Source organism: Taurulus bubalis (assembly GCF_910589615.1).
Source record: "Taurulus bubalis genome assembly, chromosome: 14".
Lineage (NCBI taxonomy): Eukaryota > Metazoa > Chordata > Actinopteri > Perciformes > Cottidae > Taurulus > Taurulus bubalis.
This window is the reverse complement of record NC_136602.1, coordinates 16,701,717-16,719,372: the sequence shown is the minus strand read 5'-3', so window position 1 is coordinate 16,719,372 and position 17,656 is coordinate 16,701,717. Positions and strand designations below refer to the sequence as shown.

Below are 17,656 nucleotides of genomic sequence, written 5' to 3'. Positions count from 1 at the left end.
AATCGGACTCCCTATCGCCTGATTTAACCTCTCCGTTCAGAGCAGCAATGCGTCAAACTTTTTGGTGACTTTTGTGGCACCACTGCGCTCACGGCTCCAAGGCAAGCAGAGTAAGTGCAGCTGCAAATTAAATCTACCAGGGATTGTTTCTTAACATTCACAGGGTGTGATACGGACCTCGTCAAAGTTTGATTACGGGCGGAAATGTTTTGTCAAGAGTGAACTATTTACCAAAACAACGACATCCAACGTTAATTACTGGACTCTTTGGTATTTCGCTCTTTCCTGCACATTTTTTTCAGGAGGAGAGACTTTGTTGGACAAGAATAAGAAACACCGCAGATAACGCTGTTTGGGAGACCCCGGGACGTTTCGCAACATCGTATTCGGAAAAGATGCTCTCTGTTCGGATGCAGCGTGACCACGGGATCGGTCCTCTGGTTCTTCTCCTCTTGGTCGGGGTATATGTCGCGCCTGGCACTGGTGAGTTGTTCTTCAGAGATCCGTGTTTAATCATTGTGCATTACGAAGTTGTTATTCAAAGACCAGTACGTAATCATTGTGAAATACTGTTAGCTATTTGGCATTGCGCAACGTTGATAAAAACACGCTCACATGTGTACGCGCGCGCGCGCGCGCACACACACACACACACACACACACACACACACACACACACACACACACACACACACACACAACTTCAGATTTCCATCCGATTTGGGTCCAATCCCACGCCCTGAATAAAAAAAAAAAAAAACGTTTTAATAATAAACATGCCTTGGACTCTTGAGTAGCTACAGCTATAAGAGTTCCGGGGTCTGGGGTCGCTTGCTGACCAGCACTTTCTTCACCACACTTTCTTCAGCCCAGTAGACTTTTCTATTTAGAGCGGAAAAATAAAACTCCCCCGGTGTGCAAGGAGTAATTAAGGTTTTGCTCCATGCCTTCTTGGCCCCTCCAAATAGAAAAAGAAAAGTCATGTGAAAAGTAAGAAGGAGCACTTGAAGTGATTCAGGGAAAGAGATTCTTTTATTTATGTATTTTCCCATTGCGAAATCTAAATTTACACTAACTTATTTTTAAGCTTGGGAGTACATATTGCACCCATTGATCACAAATCTTTGATAGAGTGTTTAATAATTAATTGTTCGACATATTATTTCAGTCTGAACAGAGCAGGCTTTGATCAGGGAAGAGCAGACTTCAATCAGTGGATTGTTCAGAGTTAATGCCCTCAAAGACTGCAGCAGCTCTCATGGAGATGAAATCATTTGGCACACAGGGCAGGACCTGGACACCAAGGTGACACTGCCCATCTCCAGTGTTAGATGGATGATTTCACTCAGTGGGGCCTTATGGTAGGCGAGCATGGACTTTTCATGCCCTCCCTTTATCAGATAGGATTGAAATACAAGGCAGAAATCCGAGGGTTCATTGGATTGTGGATTAAGCTCGGTTTACAGTCGGAAAATAAAAGAACAATGCGGTCAACAATGAGAACAGAATCCACACAAGCTTTGCTAAAAAACCTCTCAGAGAAATAAACCAGACTCTCTGGTGAGGATGTCCATTTTTGACTTAATGACAGCAGTAATCTTTTGGAGGACACGCTGACTGTCTGTCCAGGTCTGTGGCCACTTCTTTGAATGCCAATAAGACCCCCTCGCCGCCATACCTCCCGAGGTCCTCGTGTGTGTATTATTCCCAGAACAGGCAGAGCAGAAAAGCAGCTTACGTTTATTAAAATTGTGGCCCGTTCTGAAATCCTTGCATGAGAAATGAGAAACGTGGATGTAAACGGTTGAGGATCGCAGTGAGGTCCTGTTGGGGGAGTAGAGGAGGGGGACAACAGGGGACAATAGCTCAGTGTGCCCCAGGAAAGTTTCTGTCTGGGAGAGAGAAAGGCAGAGATATATTTAGGGAATGCATGATAGGACAGACAGATTGCATTTATCTTCTCTCCCACTGTGTGTATACCTTTCCTCCGCTGCCGCCCCTCAGATCCCTCCTGTCTCGGTCTCTGCCTGCATTGTGGATCTGCTGAGCTCACATTTCTACTATGGTGCTCCTCTTTCTGTGTTGACATACACATTAATTACCCAGACTGCCAGGAACACTTGTTTGGAGTAACTTCCCTGCTGTCCACCGCCTCTGTGTGTGTGTGTGTGTGTGTGTGTGTGTGTGTGTGTGTGTGTGTGTGTGTGTGTGTGTGTGCCATTATTAATGACTTCATCAGAATTAGAAAACCGACATACGGGAAGTGTGTTTACGCACTGCTTTTTGACATCAGGATTAAATGAAGACGACAAGGTTCCCAGTAAGCCCTGTGTGGGGGGCGGGGACGGGAGACCAGTGGCCAGACTGGGCGGTCAAGACAGGAGGAGAGCAAGGCTCTAGTGAAGAGGCAGTCGAATGTTCAGAGTTAGGCAGCGTAGCACGTCAGACAGTTGGGCGAATGGTGACACCCCTCTAGGTTGTGCTGTTTCATTTGTGTTCGGTGTGGGAATCCTCTTGCTCTCGATACCAGTGCATCAGCTGTAAGAAGATTCTTTAAATATTATATGTGAGCTAATAGCAGGCTGCTGAAATATTTGCTGCCCTCCTCAACAGTTTGTTCTGACAAATTCTGTAATTTTCTGACAGTTAAAGAATACATTTTTAGATGCATCCAAAGAAAGGAATGTGACAACAAAGTTAACCTCCAACAGACACCAAAGTAGATTTGGCTTCAAAGATGCTCAACAGATTGAAATGTCAGATTAGATTAAAGTGTCTCTGAAACATGTAGTCATAACAAAAGTGCTGCCAGGCTGTTGCATCTACAGAGATTTGGACAGGTGGTTGGGTACCGTGATAAATACACAGAGCGACAGCTCTCTTTGGGCCAGGCCACAGGCCAGACCAGTTCCTCAGGCAAGTCCTGCTGGCAGACCAGACCAGGCCACATTCTGTCCCAGAGCAGTGCATTAGTTTTATGGTCGTCAGGCGTCAGGCAGCAGGGGATGGGATCGCTGGCCAGCCGCTGCCCTCTCTGCTGTATTATTCATTCGCGCAAAGTGGTCTTTGTTAATATTTAAAATGTGCTTATGATGCTCAAATTCTTGACATCAGAGACAGCAAAAGAGAAAGAAGTGGGAGGGGAGCAGCTGCTCAGCTCTCATTGGTGTATCTGACCTGATTGGCTGCAGGGGGTAGGAAGGCTTTTAGGGTACCAATAGGCATTTATAGATGATATAAAAGACTGGCAGTTTGAGCAAGCGTGCCAATTGCAGCCGAGGGCTGTTGCAGAGGACGTGTGAACCAAACAGGGAGAGGGGTTACGCAGGGTAATGTTATCCATCTGAAAGTTAAGAGGAAAAACAGAAAGAGGAGATGGAAGAGAAATGAATCTGCGAGAGACACGTTGAGATGGATTGATTTCAGTGCTTTTAAATATCCTTTATGAGAAAAGAGCAAAGAAGAAGCCTCCATAGCAGTGGCATTCAAGCATCATTAAACCTCTGGCACGGGTTAGAGAATGAGGTGGAGTGTGGGTGGGAAGGTTTAGGTGGAAAAGAAGGAGAGGAAGGCAAGGGATGTGCAGCAGGCCCAGTTTAACGCTAGCAAAGCAGAAGAAGAGTGACGGATATTGTCGAGGAAGGAGGCGGGGGAGGAAAGTGAAAAAGAGACACACAAATCCACTTGGGGGATGTTTTTATTAAGGCTCTTATCGATGGAGAGAGCTCACAGTATTAAGAGTAGACATGTTTAATGCTTTGCCAATACTCTGCATGTTAGACCGGACCATAAATCTGCAGCAAACAGCAAGGGCTCTGTAGGAGGCGAAATAGTGAGGTAAATGGAAGAAGGAGCTGACGATAAAGAATGGAGAGAGGAATTGGCAGCAGAAGAAAGTTTTGAGTGGAGATTGACTTGAGATGAATATAATTTTAGGCACAGGCCATTATTTTCTTTTGTTCTCAAAGTCTTTAGAATGGGGTTATAATGGTCTAATCAATATGGCTGAGCCTGACAATTAATTCAAACTGTTTGTTATTTAAAAAGGTGTACACAATTATCATCAAGTGAAGCTGTTTAAATATTTCATGTAATGCCTCCTGGTTGAAAATATGTCTTGTTGAACTCACACCAGATGGTTTCTCCTACCTGTGTGCCCTTATATCAAACAGTAATAATGTGCTGGAATGTTTCATTTTAATCCAAGATGTAAAGCCATTGATTGAATTTAATACCCAATTTCACCGAGCTATTTAAACCAAGGTCAAACTAGTTTTTATTAAAATGGTAATAACAACATGTATTTTACTTTGTCAATGACTTTTAAAGTCGATATTTTCTGAATAAAACACAAATATTTGAGTTCAGACCTTCAGCGTGCAGTAAAGAATGTGAAGCTGGAGTGAGAGAGAGGGGGATGGATGGATGGATGGATGGATGGATGGGCCGGGGGTGGAGGAAGAAGAGTTTCGGTGGCAGATGGGAGCTGAGTTGCTGCTGGGCCGGTAGGACAGGGTACCCCCTGCCCCTCCATCCTGCCCTGTGGGGGAGATGGGTGGGGCAGACAGGGAAACAGGAAGAAAACCTCTGTGGGGTTCCATTGTGCTTTAGATGAATAGGAGCCTCCACAGACCTTTGTGTGTGGTAAAGGGGGGGCAGAGCACACACATACACACACATATTCAGAGCTAGTTCACTTCAACTTTAACATTGCTACACTTGCATGAGTGTGTGTGCTCACGATTCTTCAGATGTGTGTTACTGTTGCATAACCACACATGCTTAGGTTAAGATCACACCTGCCTGTTAAATCCTTAGACATTTCTGAATCTCATTACGATTGATATGCTAAGACATGCTCAGGGACATCTGACATCAAAAGGACACCACCCACCCACTCACCCACACCCACATACGCCCACATATGCAAAACAGAGCCACATCCTCTAATGAAGAGGTAGCATTTATTTGTATAATGGTGGAAAACCCGCTGGGTCACTTGGGAGGAGTGGGAGAGGGAGTGCAGGAATTTTCATTTAGGATCTCAGCAGCGCTCTGGGCATCGTGACCAATAGGATCAGGATTCACCACGGGGGGTCTTGCAAGATCCCGAGCAACCGCTTTACACTAAGATAGACGCATACACACACACATACACACACACACACACACACACGCGCACACATATACACACACTTGGCAAAAGTGGCTGCGCTGAGGTCCATTGACCAGAAGCAGTGTTAGCACTTGATTGGTTGTGCTGTGGTCCAGGGCTCTGTGTGTGTCCTGGTCTAAAAAAGGGAGCTTTCTCCGACCATGTAGATTCCCCTTATCTTCTTAGCAGAGGCTTTTTTTTGTCTTTAAAATTCAGTTGAGCCAAGTCCACTCAGAGCTTAGACCACATACAATCTGTTAATGCCTGTGTTTGTGTCTGTTTGTGAGTGTGTCATGTGAGCTCAGCTAACTGGAGGAAAAGTCACCTTAAACGTCTGTTAAAAATGTGTTGCATTTGGGAAGGCGATGGCATTTGGTATTATTCTGACTTCCTTTAATGAATGTGGCATACAAAGCTACATTGCCCCACATCCACATTAATAAATTGCCTTCACTTGTCCCCATTTCCCCTTCCCCTTTCTTCAGTCAAGTTGATAGTCTCATCAGGTGTATTTATAGCTTCATAGTCTCACATATAACAACCTCTGTCATCCATATCTCTCTCACTCCATCATTTCTTCCCTCAGCCAGCTCTCTGGCAGAGTTTGGGAATTGCTCTTTAGAAGGCACTGTGAAGAATCCCATTTCTCTGAGTGTAACACTTATTAGGGTCCCATCTGCCCGCAGGGTACTTATGAATGTGGGGGGTGTAGGATAGTCGTGGGTAGGTAAAGGGGGGTGTTGGGGGATGACGACGAAAGGAGCTTTGTCATGCCTGTGTTGTAAGTGGATGTGGGTGCCACTGGGGGCTTGTGCGAGGCGGGAAGGGGCTCCTGCACTGCAGAGCACACATCGAGCAGCTGGTGTGTCTAAAGTAGGGGAATGACACACAGACCTCCCCAGAGAGATGGCGTATTGAGCGTACGTGTGCATATCTCCGGCTGAGAGAGGGAACGGAAATGATCCTGCCTCCTTCTGTCTGCATGGCAGGCAGCTAGGCAACAGCAGGACTTTCAAACAACTTTGTTTTTTGTTTTTTTTTCTCCCTCAGGCTTTAAATCAAGGCGAATGATGTTTAATGAGTGTATTTGTTATTTGTGAGTGTGTAAAAAGGCTGTGGTGGGTTGGAGCGTGGGCTTGTTTGATTGGCTGCATGTCAGCAGTGTGCTGCTGTGTTATTTAATGCAGTGATTGTCGTAAAGCACCATGTTTGTCTCTCAAATCCATTGTCCCCGTCAGTAATGGACCAGTGATTGGCCACTTAATCTGAAGTCAACAAGGGCACCTCCAGACCTTCCTTTTCCTGGTCTCTTCTTTGCTGCTCTTTCCCTGTTTTCCTTTCCTTGTGTCCTTTCCTTGTTGTTCTGCTCCTCTTCTCTCCCCTCCTCTCTTTGGCTTGAGCTTTAAATATTGTGCTTATGGAAAAGGTCTGCTATGCAGGATCTAGCTTCATCCCCGAAACATATGACACATACAAGCACGCACAGTAGGGGCAATAATCCCCGTTTCTGCTCAGAGACTCTTGGATCACAACCATAGCAAAGAGACGAGCGTAAGAATGAGATCTGCCCTCATCCACTCTTTAATTCCTCCACCCGTCTTCAGCTCCAGGACTTAATTCTCACTTCTCCTCCAGAGGCTTTGACTGGGAGCTTCCAAACACACACTAAAGATTCTGTTCTCGCTTTGGATGCAGGTCTTAATCAAGAACTGACAGGCGCCTCTTGGCTCGGGTTTGAGTGTTTGCCACGAGAGTGTGTGTGCGTGTGTGTGTGTGAGTGTGTGTGTGTGTGCGTGCGTGCGTGCGTGTGAGTGCGTGTGTCTGCGTGTGCGATGGGTGCGCGCTGATGGGAAGCCAGCCGTATTACTTAGGTATTACTCCCTTTTCTGCATGGGTCACAGTGGGGTCACACTCCCAATCTCAATCAGCACACAGCCTGCGCACACACCCATCTCTCTCTTGCTCTGGCAGGCGCTCTGATTGCACAGGAGGAAACCTGGTTTATCCTCCTGGTTCATTCACTGAGCCAGGTGTACGCCAAGTACGCTACAAAATGCCACCAGGCGCCGGTCGCTGTAGAGTTAGGAATCGTTTTGAATGGGCGCCATGTGTGAAGTTGTGGACAAGGTCTGGTCTAATGTGGCAGATGTACCTGCATGTAATTAAGGTTATATTTAAGTGTATGAGCTCACACACGCATCAAGTGTGTCAGCGGGTGTGTGTCTCAAGCCTCTTACCTGCTGCTGACCAGATGGGCTCAGCAGCCGACCTCACGCTCACCTCTTCCCGCCACTCGCTTAGATTAGCTGGTGTGCTGAGCGAGGGCAGAGAGGCATTATCATGGACACATCAGCCCTCCCACCGTCCTCCCCATGCAGCACCCAACCCTGCACACACACAAATACGTCACATATGTAGCCCTCATTCTTCATGTTGGATATTTAGGATGACGACATGCTGTTTGTGTGTGTAGCTAGTTGGGCAGTGCCCGTAGCCTGCTGTTTATGGGGATTATCAAAGCAGATGGACAACCATGCTGACTATTGAGGGTTCATTAACTCTGGGTGTCTCTGCTCTTGCTCAGCTTCACTTGCCTCCAATCCGCTCAGCGGCAAGGGGTGATGTGTGTGTTTACGCGCGTGTGTGTGTGTGTGTGTGTTTAGGTATAGCAGGTAGAGAAAGCCGCTCACATGAGCAAAGGAAAGCAATACAGATGTTAATCGATTGGGGGATGTTCTGTATGTGAGCTTCAAGTTCCTGCTTGATTGGTTTACGTGGAAGCAGTGCAGTAGATGCCACTTTTTAGTTTTTTACTACTCCCGTGTTGATGTAGTTTGTGTCAAAGGAAGGTCCGTATACACGAAAAGCAGCATCAGAAACATGTTTCATGTAATCATACTAGGGCCGACTGAGGAGTTATGGTTCAGCATCATGCAATATCTTCAGCAGAGGACCGTCTCCATGGCATTTCGCTGCTCTCCCGGGGGAGATGGATAGGTATAGTTAGAGAGGGTCATTAAACTCTGAGCGGTGTCTCTCCCTGTCAAAAACTTCAACCTTCACGCCGCAGCCAGCTCCAGCTCCCCCTCTTCCACAACTTAATAAAAGAAACATGTATCACGTAGGGACAGATAGACGTACTGTGGAGAGCCGGGCAGGCAGACAGACAGACGGACTGGCAGATGGGTTGTTTGAAACCCCCCGAGACTTCGGCACGGACAGAGCAGTGAGTCACCTGGTGTCAAGACACCTTGCCAGAGATGTGACCAGGAGTAGGAAATATGTTCGAAACAGTACGAATACAGTAACAAATTATTATTTTCGTTATTGATTCATGTCTGGATTATGTTTCATTATAATTAGTCTGTTAAATGCCAAGAAGATAGTGGAAAAGACTCATTACAATTTCCCAGAGCCCAAGGTGTTTTTTTTTTATTGATTTTTTTTGGCCAACCAACAGTCCAAACCAAATATAATCAATATGCAATGATATAAAACAAAGACACATTCTCAATTTTGAGAGACAATCAAATGTTAAAGCAAAAGTTCTCAACTAATTGATAAACCAGTAACATCCCTGGTATGGTACGGCTCAATAGCAAAGGTGCCTTCTGTGTTATTGTGATTCATTTCTTTTATCACATATCATCCCTTTTCCTCACATCACTCTTAATTGTATGATAAGCACTGTTTTGGTTTCCAAACACCAGCTGTCACTAAACTATTAAAAACGGCACAAAGAAGCCTCAGACTAGCACCTCAACCTAACCACAAAGGCACGGGGAGATCATTTACAGGTGCCTTTCTGGTGTTTTGCCCTTTTAATGCCTGTAATGGAAAACATGTTTTATTGTCGAACATTGACAGATTGTAACTTCTCTGCTGCACTCAAGCCCTTTGTGATGAGGTGAGGGAGTCTTTTTTGTTAAGGATGAATGGCAGAACGAAATAGAACATTTACGTGTGCGTGTCAATGTCTGCCCACGCCTTGGAGAGTGTGTACATGCGTGCATTTGCGAGCACGCACACTCATCAGCCCGTGCACGCTGAGATGCTGTCGCTTATGACGGCGTCCCTCTTTATGCCCCTGTGAGCGTGAGTTTGTGAGTGACAGTTATACAGTGGTGTGGAGTGTGTAAATCTCCTTCCCTATAAAGCGCCCAGCAGTGGGCCTTACATTAGCGCAACAATTTACACATCTGTCCTGAGGCGAAGAACGGGAAACTCTGAGAAGAACAAAAGTCTCAGTCAAAGTGTGTGTGTGTGTGTGTGTGTGTGTGTGTGTGTGTGTGTGTGTGTGTGTGTGTGTGTGTGTGTGTGTGTGAGAGAGAGAGAGAACGGTAGGGGAGACTCTGTAAACAAGCGGCAGAGGAGGTTTATTAAAACCCCACCACCACTCACCATCCTTTTGTCCTTCTATTCTCTGTGTCTCTCACCTCCCTCCCCACCTCTTTCAGCCAGAGGAGCGATTACATGCCTCTGTCTCTCCTGTCTTTCATCTCTCTCTGTGAAGAGGAGAGGAATGAAGGTCTTCTGTGGCGTGTAATTACACAGAGGGATCCTGGATGAGGGCGTCTGTCTCCACAAAAAAAAAAAAAAGCAACCCCTCTCTCCCTAAATATCTCTTGATAGGGGGAGATCTAAAACGAGACATTTAACTACCTTTGATCCACCGCAGGGCCCTTGTCTTTACCTGCCACTTATGGAGACCTAATAAGTGCTATCACAAGTCTATTTATTTCATTAGAAGCACTGACACTAACATATGCGTGGCTCAGCTCCAGCCCCGTGGGAATGAAATACACAGCTCCTCCATTCATTTTAAGCACAGAGTCATAATCATGACACATTTACAGGCCAGTGTTCCAATCTTACCCATGAGTCATATTGCTGAATGATTATAGAAGGGCGGATTTTTATGGGCTTACATTGGTATTGGCTCAACCTCTAATTGGCCCAAAGCACATTTGCATTCTGGGAAGGTAATAATGGGGCTCTTTGGAGGCACTTTAAACGAGAAAGTCATTGCACTCTGACTTAATTCTCCTCATAGAAGTGCTGATGCTTCCAGATGGCTTTTTTACTGTGTGAGTGTGATATGGCCATTTTGTGTGCGTGATCATACACTTACCCGATACTTTGGGAATAGCTAACATGCTAGCAATGCCGCTGGTCTCTTGGTAACCATTTTTCCATGATAATGTTTTTATTAATGTTTTACTTTTTTACCCGCAACAGAAGATAAATGCAAATAACGCTTGCTAATATGAAATGCTTGCAGAAATACAAAATAGATGTTTCCAGTAATAAGTCGTTTGTCGTGAATTTAGTGGACAAATCCGTTTTTCTTCTCTCGTCCGTTGGCGCCTCTTCTCTGTATCTAAATATATGTTTGAGTGTTGAAGTAAGCGAACAGAGGTCATACAGTGTGGTTTGACATTCTGCAAAGGTCACTGAGGTCAAGCAGCTCTCTGTTTGAGAGATGGAGTCGGCCTGAATGTGTTTAACGTGTCTTTTTACTTGTGTAAATCCGCCCCCATTCAAAGGGACTTAACTGTTTCTCTGAACTCACTGGGAGATGAAGTGAGCGTTCTGGTGCAGCTCAAACAGACTTGGCGTCAGACAATAGACTGGGGTCTTCTATTGCACTTAGCTGAACCTGCTGAATAGACTCTGAATAGACCCGGAGTGGTGCGGCCATGCAGCTGCTGGACAATAGCCTGCTCAGCAGAAAGGCAGCCGGTGACCTCAAGGTCTGCTCGGGCTCCGTCCACTCTGATCCCTCAACCCGCGCCACACAGACTCAGCACCGGGAAAGCCACAGCAGAGATCCTGCAGTAATTCAAGCAAATCAATCCCAAATCCGAGTGTGTTACACTGCTAGTGACTGAATAAAATAAGTAGTGAAACATTCTGGGAAATGCATCGATTCGCTTTCTTGTCAAGAATCAGATGAGAAGATCTGAAGTGGAAGGTAGTAAGTTTACACATCATTTAAACTATATTTTTTCACTATAAAAAGGACAATGGATGTAATGGGTCTTTGTCTAATTGGGAGGTGATTTGTTTAAATAAATCTGGATTCCATTTAGAATTGAATGCATTCAATTTGGCTTTGTGACTAAAATGTTCAGAAATCCATCACACTGAGGGAATTTCTCTTTGTTTGAGCAGGCAATGGAAAGCATTTTCTTCTACTTTAATAATAGCAACTCTCTGAGCCTTAGAAATACTCTCATTTCCTGAAATAAACATCATCAGCACTCTTACACCCAAAATCAAACACAAATTTACACAAATCCCACCATCAGGAATGAAAACATCCACACAGGCACTGCAGTCCCCGCCCTGCATTTGATCACCCCTCCTCCCCACTTGTGTTTATTCTGGGGATTATTCTGACCTAATCTCTTCGGACTATAATTCAGATTATATTTTGTGTTATTATTATTATTGCTCTGTCCATTCCCTACTATCCTGCTGGGATTTCCCGACTGTCGTAGTGCTCCTGTGTTCGGAAAATTGATTAAAACTGCTGACCACTGCCCTAGATAGCGCAAAATCTGGAAAGTGGATGAAAAATAAAAGCAAACACAAATGATATAGTGCTGCATATTTAAAAAAAGCATGTATTCTCGAATAGAACTGTGGGAGTACAGGCTCAGTACAGTGCCAGCCAATGTGAAAATCCCCCTTTCATGCATTGTATGCTGCATTGATCCTACATTAGAACAGCAAAGGTATTCTAAGTCATGAATTTTAAACACTACTCTGAAACGCAAGATTTGCCTTGGCCAACCAGTTAGACTTTGCTTTTAACTTCCAACGCTCATAAGGAGACCCAAAAAAAACACAGCTAATTACCTGAAGTAAAAGTCTGTATGCGTGCAGTTAAAGCTGGGGGCTCCATCTGTGTTTGAGCTGCCATATTGTCCTGGAAGTTGCTCAACAACATCATTCAGACGTCCTGTTTAGTCTGCATTTTCAAGATTGTGTTTAAACACCATCTGCCTTTTAGCCCTGTCTCCAAGCCTGGGAATTTAAACCAGAGGACCCTTGAATAAATTGTAGTATATCCGTTAAAATTACAGTGAGTGCAGAAAAGAAAAAAGCATTACTTGTCATTTATTATGTTCGTAGCATGAAGGGTCTAATTTTCTGTGTTTTCCTCTCCATTTTCTCAAAATATCAATCCATGAAAATGATGCAAAGAGTAAAATATTGCTACATCTTTCAACAACATATCTCAAATGTCTCAATCTATTCTACCTGCAAGGCAATTGAGCCAAATGACAGTGAATCATCACATAATGTCTTCTCCTGTGTATGTAGTTCTTTCTTAGTAGTAGTTTTCGTTTTCAACCTGTCTTTTTAGGTAAATATGCACCTAAAAAAAGAAGGTTGAATACATGTTTTGCCACAGTAAGCACCTACATTCACCTTTCACGGACACAAAACATACACCAGGTCCCTCGGTCCCTGAAATACTGTACACAACCTGCACTTTACGTCCTTCCAGTGCTCCCCTCTGCTTGCCTGTTTTTCTCAATTAAGATGAATTATAGAATTGCATTGGGGACCCAGGCCAAGCAGCAGTTATTGTGATGTTACCCCGAGGCACTCAGTCAATGAGTTGGAGAGAGAAACAGAGTGCTGTGGATATTTTGGTCTCCGTGCCTCACACCCCTCAGATTCCTAATGGACCACACGATATGCAACTTTAGCAGAACGTACGAGAGCCCGTGCATGTGCGTAAGAAGGGGAGAAGGAGGGCCGAGGAAGTGAAGCTTGGGTTTATTGCTCATATGTGGAGGTGGAAGGAGATAAAGGAAGGGAGACAGGGGAGAGTTGCGGGGGCTGTGTTTGTGCTAGCTGTTGGGGACTTGAGCCGGCCAGGCGGCAGTGTACATTTCATTACTCTGTTCTCCTCCAGAGGCCCAGGTGTGTGTCGCAGCTCCTTCATTGGACAGCGTAGCGCCAGAAGATTAGATGAGCTGCACCTCAGTAAATGGATGGTATTGATCTCCACACCTTGTTTTTTGGACCACCTTGGAACATGATGTCTCTAAGACAAGACGGCGTGAATTTCACACCATCTAAAATTGCCTCTTCTGCTCAGCTGACTTTCTATCTTTTTCGTCGTCACACTCCTTAAGTCGCACCTTCACCTCATCCCGTGCACTCTGCTTCCCTGTGTTGTTCTGTTCCTCTTTCCTTTCTTTTTTTATTTTCTCCTCTGACTGCTTTCAGCATCTCCACAGCCATTAAAATGATCGGAGAGTGCGTAATGTATATTAATGTGCTTGTACTTTTAGAGTAGTTTTGCTGTGCATGCTATAATATTTCATGGGGAGGAAAGAAAACACAGCAGCGCGCCTCTGTGTCGGGTAATTAAATTGAGATTGTAATCTGTTGTTTTTCTAGAAGCATGTGCAGAATAGCTGTACTCTCTCACAGGTGGAGGTGAGAGATCATTGAAAGGTGGGGCCATGGCAAAGGCTGAGAGACCTTTCATAAGCATCTCTTTTAATAATGCAGCATGAGGTATTAGTGCAACAGGAAGGTGTTATAATGGTGCGCAATGAAGCCTGAGATATAGAGTTAAGGGCTGTAACCTCTGAACTACCGATTAGCACCATATACATTTAATGTTACATGTTGATGTAATGAGGGCACTAGGTGAGCTATTATTGCAATAACTTCAACATGAATACTTAATGTTATTAACTAGCTTTGATATGCTATAGGGTTGATAAAGCCATAGCGTCTGGAATAAATTAAGAGTATTTGCCGAGAAGCTGGACACACACTAGTCTCATTTCATTCACACCAATCATTTGCTGTTTTTGGTCTGGTGCTGGCATGTTAACTATTGAAAAAGCCCCAGCATTATTATTGTACATATGATGTAGTTAACCATATAGCGTTGTATATCTCACATCTTTTCTGTAATGTGGTCAGCCACCCAAACACCACTCGCCTATATGCTCTCCAGCACATCCTCTACACTCACACTCACACACACACACACACACACACACACACACACACACACACACACACACCCTAAAAGCTGGTTCTTTGTTGTTGTGGAAAATGGAAGTTGTGAAGTCAGTCATGCTGAATAGATTGTAAATTGTCGGGAAGATTATAAATATCTTTATGTGTGCAGCCTGTCATTGTGCTTCACAAATGACCCAAGTGACCGCAGCCGTATGAGAGTCAAGCAGTTCTATTCCTACGGTTTCCAGCACAGTGTTGCTGTTTGAGGCCTGCACTTGCTCTCTGGGCCGTCAGTATTACAAAGAAAAAAAAAGTATTACAAAGAAATATCTCAGGAAAGATATTAGACGGTTTTGGTTTGTTACGGTTACAACACCTCCATCCTTTGAGCTCTATACGATTGTGAAACTCTTATTATTTAGACCTGCTATAATCACATTTTTGTATCAACAATGGACCAAATGACCATGTGTCATAAGGGGTCTCTTATACTGGTAATAATTATTAATTAATTAAACAGAAGCAACAACAAAACAGGGACACAACAAAAAAAAACATGCAGGCCACAGCTGGAAAAGGGTAAGCTAAGGTAACATTATAGTTAAGATTAAGTGCTGTGTGCATGTATTTTAACATTATTTTCAGTCCGCTATCTTTCAAATTGCTATTGAAAATTATGTCAAGTGCAGGAATACCGCTAATATTGATTGTCAACCATCTAAATCTTCTTCAAGGTTTTCACTAAAGAATATCATAGCTCTCCACTAGCTCCTCTTCTCAGCCCAGACAATGGACAGTATTTTAGTGAATCCATCTTCTAAATGAGTCGCTGCTCATCATTGAAGAGCACAGGTAGCTGTTTTTGAATGTGGATAGAAGCCTTAAGTGCTGTAACTGTGTCCACCTCACATCATAAATACCACACGAATGTTGTTTATGTGCTACCTGTGAATCACTTTAGTGTACCATGAGTCTTTGGTGGCGCGTCTTTGGATGGCGTCAGTGCTTTAAGCTCAGAATTCTCAAAGCGATTATACAAAGTTAATCTATGAGAAATGGAATAATCCAGACTGCAAAATGGGTAGATGGGCCTCTGTGTAGTCTATATGCATGTGTGTGTGGTGTTTCCAAACCCAATAAGTCATCTCTATGCAATTCCATAGATTGCCCTGTGAATCCTACACAGAATAAAATCTAATCAGATCATCGTCCCATATGCTGTTTATGTGTGGATTCAGCCTACATACAAACAGTTCCAGTCCCTATCTGTCACACTTTTTTTTGTCTGTCAGCATGTATTATCTTGTCAGATTTAAGGCAAAGCAGCTATCACATTCAGGGTGTGTATGTTTTGTTTATCCCTTTCACTCATTTTTGTCTTTCCTGGTCTTTGCGTATGAGTTCATTTATCGAGTCTCGAAGTAAAGCTCTTTCTTTGTTTTTTATCGTCAATAATCAATACTGGTCCTATGAATCCAGGTCATCTTTGCTCCTGTGGCTTCTCCGTCTCCATTTTTCTCTCGCTCTCTGTCTTTATCAATCTCTGTCTCTCTCACTCAACTCTTTTCCTCTCTCGCTTGGACTCTCTCTCCATCTTTGTCTTCTCCCTCTCTATTCCCGTCTTATGTTCCTCTTCTGTCCTCACGGTGGGTCCTCTTCCTCCCGCTCTTCTCCACTTGAAAAATTACTTTGCCCATCTGGACAGAGCTGTTATACTATTAGTCTTCGCTTGGCACTGATTAAAAATAGAGCAGAGCACCGAGTCAAAATTAGTCAAGACTTTTCTTCCTCTCCAGCCTCCTCTTGTCTCCCCTTCTCGTACACTGAACCGTGTTGGCTAATGTTAAAAATGGATTTTGGACTGACAATGAAAAGTTAGCAACAAAATGGTCCAGTCTTCCATTTTTTTCTCTGCTCACAGTATGTGTGTGTCTGTGTGTGTGAGAAGCAGTGAGTTTTGTCAGTGAGTATGTGTACCGCCTGCGGACCTCTTCGCTGGGTGCTGTCTCATGTCGAGCGGTGTGTTTGAGAGGCTTGTCGAGGTAAAGCTCCTGTCAGCGCCTGGCCGGAGGGAGTGTACTGATGAAAGGCCTCTTCATCATCCTAATGGGATACACAAACCTCTTAACCAGCACTGCTGCCATGGCTTCAGCTGGGTGAAGCCGGAGAGAGAGACGGAGAGAGCGGAGTGACTAGCCGGGCCACGCACACAAAGGACTGTATGGAAAACATACACAAGGGCACAGGTCAGACATTTTTTCATAGTGTACACAAAACAATGCTTTTGGCAAGGGAGGAGTCGTGACTCTGTGTTGGCTCGGTTTTGTGAGAGGTTCAGTGGACCAGGGCCATCGGGATCTGGGACAGAGAGTTAGCCCTGCTGTCCACGGGAGCCACGGCCATGTGCCCCCCTCTCTCCACTGGCATCGATCCAGAGTAAGGAACAGAAATATGATAATTATACTTTTGATCATTTTGAACATTTAATTTTAAGGCATTTTAATTTTACATGTAGGGGAAAAAACAATGGCAGCACAAGAAAGAGAAAAAAAGCATCCTTTTACTGAACCTTTATCGTTAGCTCCATTTTATTTAATCACATCTACACACATTCATACTTGGAAGCTGCCCAATAAAGCCACAATCCGATCTGCTGTCTGCGGAGTAGCTCCATAGAACCAGTTGGGTAATGAAATGGGGGTATGCCTCTTCTATTTCGCCTTTTGTCTAGTCCAGGTACTAAAGCCAACTTTCAAAACCTTGAGACCATCATTGACCCGATCCTTTCCAAGGGATCGCTGTCTGTTTGTTCGTTGGTGCTACAGTACTAGCATACTAAACAAAGAAAGTGAACATTTTACCTGCTTTATATCAGCATGTTAGCGTTGTCATTGGGAGCATGTTTGCAAGTTGATGTTAGCATTTAGCTCAGAGCACAGCTATGCCTAAGTATAGCTTCACAGAGTCGCTAGCATGGCTGTAGACTCTTAGTCTTGTTAAATAAATGATAATGTGCTGGAGCCTGCTTACACTTCTTCTGTTTCTGGATATCTGCGCACCACATGGATGTGTTTTGGTCATTTCGCTACATCACAAGCCCAGAAAGCTTCCCACGAGTTTCTTACTTTTTTTATTTATTTTGTACAGTTACTGACCTACAATATCTCACATTTTCTTGTGAAGACTTCTTGAATATGTCGGTACTAAACATGGAAAAACCTTTGGGAGTTTGTCTGACATCCAAGGAGTTCCACATGAGTGGGGTCTGAAGGACCAAGAGACTTTGCCTGCCGATGCGATTTGACCCAGGCCAGAGGAGGACACATGGTCAGGGTGTGGATCAAAGCACCAGCCCGCTGCAGGGGGCGAGAGAAGGAGGAGAAGAGGAGAGTCGGAGAAGAAGCCAGAGAGATTGGGAAAGAGTCTCTCATCGTTATTGTCACAGTGTCCCACACTCTGACCACTCTGTGTCGCCATCAGTCTGTGTTGGCCCTCGGC

At 44.4% G+C, this 17,656-nt stretch overlaps 1 protein-coding gene across 1 annotated transcript in view; it reads left to right on the top strand.

Moving 5' to 3' along the window:
- Positions 1 to 395: 395 nt before the first annotated feature.
- The window catches only part of unc5b (unc-5 netrin receptor B), a gene marked incomplete at both ends in the record, with an annotated part of 42,190 nt that continues 24,929 nt past the window's right edge, over positions 396 to 17,656 (top strand). Inside the window, one exon of the mRNA XM_079230001.1 lies at positions 396 to 483. Coding sequence (XP_079086127.1) covers positions 396 to 483 — 88 coding nt within the window. The remainder of the gene's footprint in view (positions 484 to 17,656) is intronic.